The 13,450-nt window shown below is 43.2% G+C and overlaps 2 protein-coding genes across 4 annotated transcripts in view; both read left to right on the top strand.

Moving 5' to 3' along the window:
• LOC106656615 (kinase D-interacting substrate of 220 kDa B) overlaps positions 1–13,450 on the top strand; it is a 35,174-nt gene that overhangs the window by 4,465 nt on the left and 17,259 nt on the right. Inside the window, exon 1 of one of the 3 annotated variants that reach the window (XM_023462812.1) lies at positions 6,303–6,784. The exons of 1 other annotated variant lie outside the window; for it this stretch is intronic. The gene's annotated coding sequence lies outside the window, so the exon portion shown is untranslated. Of the gene's footprint in view, positions 1–6,302; positions 6,785–12,295; positions 12,325–13,450 lie in introns of those variants that run through there. One more of the 3 variants, XM_023462813.1, reaches the window with a different exon arrangement.
• Positions 11,355–12,333, top strand: LOC111694462. Its single transcript, XM_023462832.1, has one exon. The coding sequence runs from the start codon at positions 11,374–11,376 to the stop codon at positions 12,331–12,333; it is 960 nt and encodes a 319-aa protein (XP_023318600.1). The 5' UTR covers positions 11,355–11,373.

Genomic DNA, 13,450 nt, shown 5'->3' on the forward strand with positions numbered 1-13,450 from the left:
CAGTTCTGGCTTTCGCCATGCGGAAGCTTTTCGCCCGTCTAAAAGTTAAAATGCGAGCGGATCTAATCGTCCCTTACAAGGTACAGTTTTGAAGAACTTTTCATAGCTATATTTTTGCGATACGCGCTCGCGTGCTCGACTCGAGTCATCCTCGTAGGTCTTTATGCTAATGCGGATGTAATTTCAACGACTATTCGAAACAATTTACAACGGTCTTCGTGACTTCTTGTTTAATATCTTCTTTCGGCTATACATACTCACTCTCCGCGCGTTTATAGGCAAAAATATCGCACTTCCATGTATTTTATATTTATAATCTCTCAACGCGTTTTTACTCTGCCGCAGAGCTCTAACCGTTGTATTATTTCGCGATTATGTGGGCCGCGAGGGGGGACAAAAAAATGAAAAATAAAAAGTTCGCATCGTAAACAGTTTCGGCGCGCGTTACAGTATACTCCTCCCGCAGTCTCAGCATTCAGCGATGATGAATATATCTATATACATCGTGGCATAATGTAATAAGGTCCGTTGGCACGAAAGCACGCGAGCGCGAATAATAATCGTCATTCAGCGCCGAGTCAGCCAGGCATGGTCAGAGTAGTGTCTTTCTTTCTTTTTCTCTCTCTCTCTCTCTTTTACGAGGCAGTGGGTTGAACACGCGTGGCTCGGCTACCTCGTCGGCCACACTATAATACACACACACACACACACACTTTCACTGCTCCCCCGTTATATTTTCGCGAATATATAGATATAGCCAGTAATACAGTTTTAGCGAGAGCATAGTGTCTTTGTGTTATACACATTTCTCGGTCAATTCGCGTCATCGTCGGGAGGTTCGGAGCAGCTGAGCGGCGGCGGCGGCGGCGTGCACGTCTGTTCCGTACTACACTACTGTACCCTACACAAAGCAGTCGGCGCCGGACGATCGGCTGCTGCCTCGCTCTCGCTCGCTCACAGTGCGAAACCTCGCTGTTGTAGTAGTACTACTACTACGGAGTGCGAAAGTGGGACTCTCGCGAGCGAGGCGAAGTTCGCGTGTCGCGGTCAGGATCATTACCAACGTGCTCGTCGCAGTCGACGCACGTACGTATAATACATGCGTATCCGCATTATTGTCGTGCTGCTGCTGCCCGCGTATAGCGCGAGTGTTCGAGCGTCATTTCTCTTTCGACATCGTAATAAAGTGCATTATACACCGTGGCTGTAAATATTATAGAGCTAGCCAATCTCTCTCTCTCTCTCTGTATAGGTTCTTTCTCAGTTTCGTTATTACCATACTCTTCCACTATTCGCCGTTGCCGCAGCATCTATATATACATAGTTTTTACGTATATATATATATTCGTCAGCGAGCTCCGCTCCGCTCTGTGCTCGTGGCTCGGCACGCTCTCGTGCGCCACTGCCGTTGTGTTGATGTCAGTCATCGAGCAATAGCGCGCTTATAAAGCAGCGATAAGCCGCTGCTCTCTGCCCACCGCACACAGCTCGTCTCCTTCTCAAGTGCCGCGCATTGTATTATCTTCTTCACTGTTGTTATTTTTTTTTTATTGCACCTATACTCTGTATACGGGCGACTCTTCAAGTAGCTTATATTTGAATTAATTGCCCCGGCTAAAGTGTCGATTGGTCAATTTGTGCGTTGACTGGCGCTCGATCATGACTCGAACGTGTGCGCGAATCGTTACAACGTGATGTGCGTGCAAAAATTGTATTATCATCGCGCATCACACACAGCGAGACTACCCTATCTTATATTATGAGAGTGTGCGTGAGTGAAGTGCTTTAAACTTGCGGATCGCGCGACTGGTCTGCTGCTGTATGCTCGTGCTCGTGTGCACGCTTCGCGATTGTAATTCTTCATCCTATAGAAGCTACTATCTGCACTCTGGCGTGCACTCGCATCGTGTGTTATATTATAGTAGGTGCACACACGCTGTCTGGCAGTCATCGGCGCGGCTCGTGCGCGCGCTCTGCACACACGTTGACGCAACCAAATTACAGTGTTTTTGTGCGCTTACATATAGGTATGAGTGTGTAGTAGCAGCAGCAGTGGCTATTATGCCTCCTCATCATCGTCGTTCGTGTTGTGTATCTGTGCCCACCAGCTGACTCGCGCGCTGCACCCATACTACTTCCAATTTCGTAGTAATAGTAGAAGATTTATTCTTTTTTGGTGCTATACGAGAGATTTTTCGCTCGTTTTTGCGTAATTTTTACGCGATTGACCCACAACAAGTTCACACGCGCATATGAATCGAATATTTCGTCCATTTGTCAGCGCATTATAATATCAGTGAGAGTGTCAGTGCCGCGTGTGCGAATCGACCGCTGTATTGTGTTGTGTCTGTGAGTGTTTGTATATGGAGTAGTTCTACAAAATAGTTCGTGCGTGATACATACAAGTTTGGAGTTTGGCTGATTCGTGAGCGAGCTGTCAATTTTGCTATTAATGGGCATTATTTGACGAAGAGCAGCAGCGGTCGTTCCAGGAATTTTTTAGCATTTGTTCTCGCTCCAGGACGTTTATATTTTCATATTATAGTTTCAAGCTTGATTGTGTTGTGTTGTGGCCCGTGCGTTCGAGTTCATCGTATACACAGAATAAAGATTTGCTGCCTATGGGATCTCTCGTCGTCGTCGCTCCTCGGTTCATTCGCGATAATATTTGCGTGCACTGCAGAAGTGAAAGCGCGAGTGCACGTCTTGTACTCATGCTGCAGATCGTATGCAAGCGCAGCGCGCGTCATGTGAATTCTGTTGACCGAGCGTAAATATTTGTGCGTGCGCGCTGTGTCTTCGTCGTTCGATCGTCGTCGTCGTCGGCAAAAGTGACCGTGGATGGACGACAAATAATGTCTGCCGCTGCCTTGTGAAGTGCAGTCGTCGTCGTTCTTACAACTCACAGACGTCGACATTGTCCAAGAACCGTCGAGAAAAAAATAAATAAAATTTAACCGCTCGCGAGTTTGTTCAGCTTTTCGCGCGCGCACTCGCACGCAACGTGCCGTTATATACATATTCACTGCACACCCACGCACTGCACGGTACGGCGGCACAAGCTCGCATGACTGCGAGACGTACCACTATAAGTTCGGTGACGGCAGAAGCAGAAGCAGAAACAGGAGGACATCCATCCACGATATATATAAGTTAAGGCCCGGCCATATGCGCAAGCTCCGCAGGCAACACAGCACAAATGTCACATCGGCTAAGAAGTCCCGGTAGATTGTTGACGAATTATCGGCAATTCACCTTGCTCAGCGGCGCACTGCAAAATGTCACGAGCGTCGGTCGCTCATCGTCGTCGCACGAGCATCGGATGCACGAGGTATGTCTGTGTCTATATCTGTGCGTGTGTGCAAATATGAAGAAGAAAAAAATGCGTTCAACCTCCGTTGGATTTTATTCTTTTATCGCGTTTCCTGAATTCTTTCTCGTTGCACGACGCCGCTGTACTATCTATCTCGCGCGCGTATCGTATGAGTGAATGCATTTGTATGCACACACGTGCTGCTCTAGAAAAATTCAAGGCTCAACTTTATAAAGCGCAGAATTTTTCACTTTTCACGGCTAAAAGCCGGCGAAGGTCTGCCATGCGGAGATTGCGGGAAAACTATTGGTCAAACTCCGACGATTGGCGATATTAAAAAGCGTTCTTGACTTATTATGTGCTAGTTGAGTTGAAGTATTTAGCGGATGTTTAATTACACGTTCGGTTGGAAGCCTTTGGGAAATCGTTTATGAAAAATTTATAGATTTTTCATAAACAATTCGAACTATTCATTGAACAACCAGCAAAATATGAAAATGTCCAACAAACTTTGAAATAATGAAAAAAAGCAAAATTAGTCATTCAGTAAAATGAGAAATGAAATTAGTTTCTCGCTTTTAATTATGAGCTTTAAACGATCAGTTTGCCGCGCGGAGGCTACTACACGATAACATCTGTGCACGTCGAATGATGAATGAAATCTTATTACTTACAACGCCTAGCAATTAGTTCGCAACACTTTTTTCATACAAAAGATTATTAAAAACAAGCATGTCAAGCTCTCTCGCTATAAACACAAAAATATATAATCATCCCGCGTTCGTAATCGCTTCATATACGCTCGATTTTCCTTTTTCAATTGCTTTTTGCATCCAGCGATGTTTGTGCATCGTAATAATAGGATAAAATAAAACTTTTATCGCTGTGGCATAATAAAAGTAGTCTAAAAATCGAGCTCGCGCGACTCGCTATATGAACGCAGGATAAAAAACTTTTATATTATTTCTTCTGCAAAGTCAGTTTGTCACGGGGAATACGTTTTTACGATTCTTTTACTTCCTGACAAAAATATGACTTTACGATACCCGAGTACTTTATAACCGCGGCACACGTACATTACGAAAAGTGCAAGGTTTTTTTCCTCAAATGAATAAGTTAGCTTGTTATTAGCTTCTGGTTCGAGGAGACTTTTTAAGAAAATATCCTTTTTATCGATTTGAAAATTTCGTCGTTACCTACTTCGCTGTTTAAAATGTAACGAACGAGAGGTAAAATTGTCGATACTTCATGAATGTCAAATACTTTAGTAAAGTGAGTGATTTCGATGAAATATCGATGCAAAATATGCGCTTGAATCTCATTATTGTTCCACCGATAACATTTTTCAAAAATTCCACATTTTAGCATACTTTCACGATATTGGGTCACATCTTCAGCCTATCATCATTGATATACACGTTCACAGAATTATACAGTCTTTTTTTTGGAAAAAAACAACAATTTTTCAATCATCTTGTACTAACATCATTTTCGTCGGATCGTCGAACGTGACTAGATGTCGTCCCAATCAGAGTAGCAAAAAAATGCTCAGCTGTCAAAACTCTTAACTAATTTTACGATAATATTAATGAATTATATATTACGTTACGTCCTTGCTTACGTAATTTAGGCAACACACAGACGAACGAAAATTGTGTCTTATCGCGGCGAACGAAACACGCTGTACATGTGTGTGTGTGTGTGTCTCTGTCTCTTTCTTTCAAGCAGCCGCAACATCGGTTAAGCGTGTCTCGCAAGCACGAAAGCTCGTCTACACGAGTCTTTTTCTTCTTCCCACTGCTTTTATTTATTACATCGCGAGTTAAGGCGCGTGTGACGAGGCGGCAGCAGATTAGCTGCTTTGGCGAGCTTTGCTGCTTAGCTGCCGTGGGGTCTCTACACTATACCTATATGTCTAGATAACTGCTTTGCACTACCGCTGCGTCGAGACTATTTTTGTGTTGCCTCTCTCTCTCTCTGTAGGTATAGTGCCCGGCACACAACTATATACGAGTCTCGTTCTTACCTCTATTTCATGCCACGCACCGTCGACGTCGCGTCGTTGCGAGATTTATTGCACGCGCAATGCACCTCTATCTACGTGCATGCATGCACCTTCTGGGATGTAGCGTAAGCTCGCCCGTATCACCCTCTCTAATATACTTGTACGAGCTTTGACAGAGTGTCTTCTTCTGGTTTATTATTACATGTGCTGCGCGCCTCGCCTGCACAGCATGCAGCAGCAGCAGCACTATCTTCATTTTTTGATGCTTTGCACACACACGCTACGGTCCATCTCGGGAGTCGTTTAACAGCCTCTCAAGTTGAAGATACTTAATTGCGTGTATATATGTGTGTGCATTGGCTCTCACTCCATCTCTCTCTCTAGTGCACCGATCTAGTTCTCTGATCTGTTTCACACCTGTGCTCGAAAGATTTACTATCAGTCCATGATTTTTGACGCAAGAAACTTGTCGTTCTTCTGGGTAACTTGTCAATTGTTCAGTTTTACTAATCTTTGATACCAGTTAACGATTGTTTTTGATCTCACCCCCTTGAACTTGATTTTAGTTTTTAATTGAAAATCGAATGTTAAACTCGAAACGCAGGTTAAACTTTTCAGACATTCGTGGAAGGAGACCTAGATTACGAGCAAATTCGTAGTCAAATGGATTATAATGCCTTGTGTCACCTCCTCAGTGTATGTATCGTAGGATATACATTGCTTTCAGTATACTATATGTTGAATGAATTTTTAAAAATTTTAAGATGTTTTAACACAACCCGTTTTGAGATTATTTCGTACTCTTCATCTCATCGTTTACGTCACTAACAAATTTCATTACACGCAATCAATCCATCACTGTCGGAGAAATTTAAAAAATCTCTATAAATATTATTCGCAATTTTCTCCCTCTTATCTCGTGCGATTTGCGCTCGGGCCGTTATCGTGTGAAATAGTTAGTCAGTGTCTTGCGTCAAGCACGACAAAACCGCCAATCTCCTTATCTCTCTCGCTCTCTTCTCTATGTTTACCTGCCGTGATATTAAACTGACCAGCGAGAGAGAAGTGTTGAATCGACGACGACAGCTCCTCCAAATGTATATAGCCGAGACACACGACTGCGTTATTCCCTCGTGGAACAATGGCCGACAGGTGCCGAGCGCGATAGTAGCCGCTTGAGATCGGTGCTGACGACAATTCTCGAGAAATTTAACAATCTTCGAAATACCGATTATTGTCACTCGCGCGTTAGTTGCTTGTACGAGTGTATCTTCCGTGCGCAAGAAGTGTGCCTGGTTATTCGTTCTTGACAGTTTGTGGCGTTAAAATAATTCTTTTTGTTTTATGTTAGTGCTTGAGTGTCGCGGAGTACGAGTGTCGTGTAAATAGATAAAGACAATTACAGCACGACTAATTGACAATGAGCAAAATATTGAAAATGGACTGGTTCAAGAGAAAAAAAGATTGTAATTATTTTTCTACGCTTTTGCTTTTACAAAATATTGGGTATTTAGCATCACCAACATTGATGAATGAAACAATTTTATTACATTACAATTATTGCATAGTGACAACAGTTTTTAAATATTCAAAACTAAAATTATAAACTTATATTGTTAGATGAGAATTTTCACTCCAGATTAAATTTACCAAGCTATCAAATTTGTTTCTTTCAAAGTAAAATTAGCAAAAGCTACTTTAAATTATCAAAATTTGCCCATCATTAAACTTCGATTATGAGAATTTCCTCAGATATAACAATGGAAAATAACTACAATGAACGAAGTAGACTGTTGCTTCCAATAAACTTAAGTGCATCGTCCTCGTCCTTGTCTAGCGCTAGTACTAGTAGATCCTATGGATCAGTGATTGTCAATATTAAAGCTTTGTTGCAGCGCAAAAAAAAGGTACAGACACTTTCAATTTAAATTATTACTTTTCATAAAATACTTTCAAACTCATTAAATAAATTATAAAGTGATTTTATAATTTGATGAAGCATATAAAATTTTGAAATTAACTTTCATACATTAAGGAAGAAACGAAATTTCGTAGGTACATTTGAAAAATCTAAGTTTTTTCGAGAGGTTAAGTGATTTTTAATAATTATACCCTAAATGCTACTGGGGAAATTCGAAGTAAAGTAATGCAATTTAGTTCAATGTTTTGACTTATGCAATTTTTTATTTTTTGTTTAAAAAAATTTAAGAATTAAAATTAATGTTGCCTTACTTAGAGACAATAGACAATTCAATTAACCTTACAAATTATTTAACATACTTCTTGCCGAACACATTGTCATCGTTGACAGGTTTTGTCGAACAATTTTATATGCAATAAAAAATTTATCAATCGTTCTTGGAACTCATTAGCTCATGAGCTTGTTCGAATGCACCTATACACTTGAAAAAATATATATCAACGGTTGAAATCGTATTGAAGAAAAAAAAATGCCAAGAATGAATTTTCAAGTATCTATATTATCGAGCATTAATTTGTGATTCACCTTTACAATCATTTTATATTTAGTACAGAAAGTTGTACACACACAATGATCGAATCGAACGCGGGAAACCGAACTAAAGCTTCCATCTATTGATTACGCTTCGAACTGTCATTCATAATACTCGATCGATATTTACGATGATTGCTTTAAAAATTACTTTTACGACTGTGGGATGTTAGGCGCGCGTCGCTGCTTCCGCCGCCGCTGCGCGCAAGACCTTCTTATCACTGACTTAGCCGATATTTAGCTTTGTATATTTACGATTTGTGCGAATTAAGGCATGCGAATATTTGTACACAAATTTACTCTTTCATTGTTTTCTCATGATGCATACTTGGTACATATACTGCAGTGTACAAAGTTGTATCTCATTGAGCGTCATTGAAATGTATTTGAACGAGTTTTCGGCGTGACACATATTTTTCATTGTGCGCGAAAAATTATTAGTTGCATCGAGCAATAAAATTAGTACGAATTATACCATACTTGAGCATTATCGAATAGATAAAAAGCAATTCCAACTAAAAGATAATCTGATAATGTAGGCTCTAACTGGATTTTCAACTGGATTTTTTTTCAATTCGTAATCATACGAAGGTCTTAATGCAATGTAGCGAATTACGCAAGAAAGTTTTATTTCACACTGGGCCAAACTTTTATCGCGTGAACGTATATATAGCTTGATGCACGTTCATGCTTAGAAGCGGAAAAAACTCTGGTAAATACGTTAACAATGTCAGTTGAGTGCTAGTTAAGCCAATTACAACGAAAAAAAAAACATTTTACGACCAACCTTCCGGCTTTTCAATCAATTTTGAAATCCAAAATTATGGCATAAAATATCGCGCGCTGCACCAACGAAACTTATTTTTACCTTCGCGCCCGTCCGAGACTGCAACGCCACGCGATCGCTTATTGATTTATATTAGCAGTTAATTGGTGCTCGCAGACTGCACGGCAGACATTCTCTGCGTCACTCTGCTTAAAGAGATGTTTAGTTTGAAATTTCGCGATCTTTAAAAGTTCACCTTAGCAGAGTCATTTAGCGGTGCATCGATAACTCGCATGAAAGTTAAACCACGCCGTCTCGATTTGTGGGCCTACAATGGAGTGAGCAACGTTAGAAAGCTGTTGCGTAATAAAAAATTAATTTTTATAGAAAAATATTTATTCAAATCACAAAGCGAGATCGAGATCTCGATAAGGTAAATAACTTTTCAATGTATATATGACGATTACTGAAGCACCAGCAGCAGCAAGGAATGCTAATCTTAATCGACAATAAATAATAAAGTGTGAAAAAAAATCAAGGGTCGTAAATCAGTGACGTCGAGATAAGCCCGCGCGAGCCTCGGCCAAATTAATAAAAATTTTAAGTCAAAACATTTACTCGGCGCGCGGCAATTCTCTCTCTCTCCGCGTTAAACCCCAGAAGTTTAAAGGCGCACAATAAAAATCCTAAATTAAACTTTGAAAATTTTACGATTGTTAAGCACACACGACGTAGCATAAGTAGTGTAATATATAGCGCATGATGCATCTATAGAAAGGAGGGATGCACTCGTACTTATATCATTAAGCTACCGCAATCGGGGAAATAATCGCAGGCGCGCGCGCGTCGCGAACGCATCTTCCGATTTTTCGATTCCTCTCTCTCGCGAGCGTGCACTCCCGATTTTCACGCCGTACAAAAGCACACTGAAACAGAGAGACGAGGCCTGCATCGTTCGCCGCCTATAAAGTTTCGATCGTGTGTGCATAATAATTCGCGCGTGCGGCTTTACAAATATCACTTAAAAATTGCTGTGTGCTGCGACGCCCAGAAAACGATATACATACATACATTAAGCGCATTTATGTACAGAGACGACGACGTATTCGTCGTCACTGTGACGTCGCGTCGCGAGAGTCGCGACGACGACTCCTCGCAGCCGTATATTATGTATCGGTAGTAGTAGTTGTGCTTTCGCATACGCTCGTCGCGATCATCGTCGCTGCCGCGCGCGATAAAAGTAGTGCGTACGAAGTGACTACTCGGAGCGCATCTGTCGACGGCTTTTCTCTCTCATATGAATTTCAAGTTCAATCGTTCGCCGCGTTTTAGAGAAAATTTTAAACCTCCTTGTGTGGAGGATGCGACAATCTTGAGAAAAAAAAGATTGTTCAGATCAGTCGCTCGCAAATACTCAATTTGATCGTGCTCGATACGCAGTCGCATATATCGCAGTTTTATATACGATTTAGATCGATATCGAATCAGTTTTCAAAATGACCACTGCACGCAATATCGAGAAGATGCTGAAGCTCACCCAGCTCACGAAGGTTCGTATATCCAAGCACAACATTTATATTTCTCATCTCTCAATCAGTTGATCGAAGGGGAGACGAAAAAGGCAACAACAACAACCGATTTATCCTTTGCGCGAGTGCACGTATGTACATTCGAGGCTGTTTTTTTCGTCGTCGTCGTCGCCTACACGCGCCGACTTTTGGTGTAATAAATTATATCAGCGCCGATTAATTACAGCCAATTTCGAAGTCAATTCAGAGAGTCGCGCGCATCACTTGACCGTTGAGCTTTAATTGAGAATCTCGCTTTTATACTGCTGCACGCGGGCTCTCCTCCATTTATACGGATCGTTGATACGTACGGCCGACGCGTTCGATGCGAACTTTATTAAAGTATGCAGAAGTATTATAGCGATGCTTTTCTTTTTGCTTTTTTTTGAAAGAAGCTTTGAATATTATTATGCACGACGATATTTCTGCGCCATGAATATTTTTTTTTTTTTGAAACGAGGTTAACGCGATGTTAGACCCGTGACAATTTTTTGTCTTTCAAATTATTCGGTTCAGTTGATGGTTCGATCGATCGTTATGTGACATTATTGAAAATAAAGTTGATTTTGGTACCGAGCTTGATCGAGTCGAAGTTTGTACAGCTGTTGGTTCAAAGCACAAACACACGCGCGCGCGCGCACACACACAACTTAACACAATTGTTTTCGCAAGGTCGGGGGAACGCCTCGATGCACAGTGAATTTCTCTCTCGGCGACATTTCACTCTCGTCGCACAGGCTCCAAGTCTGCTGCTGCTGCACTCTCGATATCGTCGAATCACGTCATACGCAAAATTTATTTCTAGGGCACTTTTTTTTAGCCAGGAGATATAATAAGAGAGAATTTTCTTGAGAAAACTTGTGTGTAACTCCGAGCGAGATATTTTTTGAGATAAGAGAACTCGGGGTTCGATCGATTGAATTCTTTTCTTTCGAATTTAGCTCGAGCAAATAAAGCGCTAAAGAAGGTTCATTAAAATAGCAAATACCCGATTTTAGAAATATCGCAGATTTTTCACACACGATTAAACCTTTTTATGAGAGACGTCGGGCAGAGAAACGACGCTTGATGATCTATATAAATGGAGCTCTTTTTCGCATTTATAAACGATCATCGCCGCAGTTAACGACTCCGAAGTTTCATATGCCATTATTATTCATGTGTTGACTCTCTTGTAAAAGCTCCGTCGCGGTGGAATAAAAAGATGCCATGCGGAAGTCGGCGTTCGCGAGTCGTCGATTTCAAATAAAATTCGGCATCACCGAGGAGGACGAGGAGGAGGTCCAAGCCGATCTCGAAGATGTCACAGCCAACAAACCCTCTCCCCCAACGAGCCAAGACATCGTCCAAGAGCCGCCTGAGGTCAAGGCAGCAGCAGCAGAAGCAGATCCAGAACTGCTGCTGCAGGCCGCCAGCCTCGTCGCACAGGAGGCGGTCGCGGCTACGAGCCCCGTAGTCGTCTCCGCTACCACCGCCGCCGTCGTATCGATCACCAACGAGGAATGTCGCACCGTGGCCCTGGTGGCGGACATGATCGTCGGCAGGCCCAAACTGCCCGCCGCACCGACGATCAGCAGTCCCCCGGCGGGCCGTCGTCAGACCATGCCCGAGATCTCGAGCGAGCACCTGTCGCGTTTCAGCGAGCACCGGCAAAAGTCGCTGCTGGGAGTGCCCGCGGAACAGTCGCGCCGGCCCAGCATCACCGACGTGGCCATATGCTCGAGCATCGGCCCGAGCCTCGCGGGCATCTTTCCCGGCGCGCCCGGCGATCTGTTCTCGGCCTCGGGCGTCGATCCAGCCTCGTCGCCCCTGCTCATCTCCACGCTGCGCCGTAGCTCGACCTACTCGGCTTTGAACGAGCCCATCCACCTGGAGGAGGCGGTGCGCGACGCCCGCGGCCGTAGATGGTCCGCGCGACTGCCCTTTCTGCGCGGCCTCTATCAGGACTCGAGGGACTCGGGCGGCGAGATCGAGAGCGCCGACGACGATCAGCTGCAGCTGGCCCAGCAGCGGCCCAAGCACCATCACCACTATCATCATCATCACCATCATCATCATCACTTGTTGCCCCACTTGCACGTGCCGACGTTCTCGGTGACGGACGGCGGTCCCGGCCAGGGTCGCAAGTTCAGTTTCGGCATCAGGCGACACTCCCACGCGGTTTGTTGAGTCTACACCTCGACGATCCTATAATTGTGATGTGTTACGCTTGTTGTAATATTTTTATGATTACCCCGAGTTTTTTTGTCACCGAAGTATATCAGCAGTGTGTTGTGAAGCTGCGATCAAGCTCCATAAGCTACGTGTGCTTCGATGCGTTTTTCGCGCGCACAGTTATAATCACAGTTATAATAACCCTGATTTTGGCCCGCTAAAAATGATCTTGAGTTTTGTTAATGCACACACACACGCATGTCCCGCTGCTTGACGCTCAATCAAGAGACTCGAACGATCGTGACGTTCGACGAACTCTTGCTCTCCCCCACGAGTAGAGAACAAGATACATTGTTTGAAAAATAATCTCTCGAGCTTTGCAGTCCTGAATTCTGCTTCGTAATATGTAATGTATAACGTTGACGATCTTGTTGCATTAACTCGAGTATGCTGCTACCGCTGATGTTTAACGTTGACGTTGCGAAATAAAAACAAAATCCATCCCGTGACGCACGTTAAAGCGAGAAAGTGAAGCTGCACTCTTGCTCGTTAACCACGGCAGTAGCATGGCAATATACCACCAACTCCACCATCATCGCCACCAGCTCCTCGATGCAATTACCGAGATCTATAATACACTGTATGTTTACGACACACTATGTGTGTGTGTGTGTGCTGTGCGTCGTTCACATCGCCGCCTCTGCTATTCCCCGTTTTCGCTTTGTTGATTTTTTTTCTCCTCTTTTTTTTTCTTACGCGTAGCATCGCTCTCGGTTCACAACCTCTCTCTGCTGCTACGTTGCTGCTGCTGCTGCTGCTGCTGCTTTGTGCCATACAACACAGCTGCCTGCACGCACCACCCATATACGCGCTGACTTATATGTATAATGCTATATATCGCCGCGCTTTCAGATCAGTACCAAGTTCGAGGTCATCACACGCCGCTATTCTGGTCGTTGAACTCCTCGTTGATGTTTTAGCAGCAGCGGTGCGGCGGCGTCGGCGGCGACGGTGCAAAACAGCACGGCGCATCGTATAATTTTTTTTATGAATTATTTTGCCGGGTTTTTGTGTTTTTTTCACTAATGATATATTAATGCAATAAACGATGAATCAGGTGTCGAAAAATTTT

This window comes from Trichogramma pretiosum, unplaced genomic scaffold, assembly GCF_000599845.2.
Source record: "Trichogramma pretiosum strain Unisexual culture from Peru unplaced genomic scaffold, Tpre_2.0 scaffold1, whole genome shotgun sequence".
Lineage (NCBI taxonomy): Eukaryota > Metazoa > Arthropoda > Insecta > Hymenoptera > Trichogrammatidae > Trichogramma > Trichogramma pretiosum.

What these genes read in the sequence shown, in the direction of transcription:
- LOC111694462 (XM_023462832.1), top strand. Translation starts at nt 11,374, where the DNA reads ATGCGGAAGTCGGCGTTCGCGAGTCGTCGATTTCAAATAAAATTCGGC.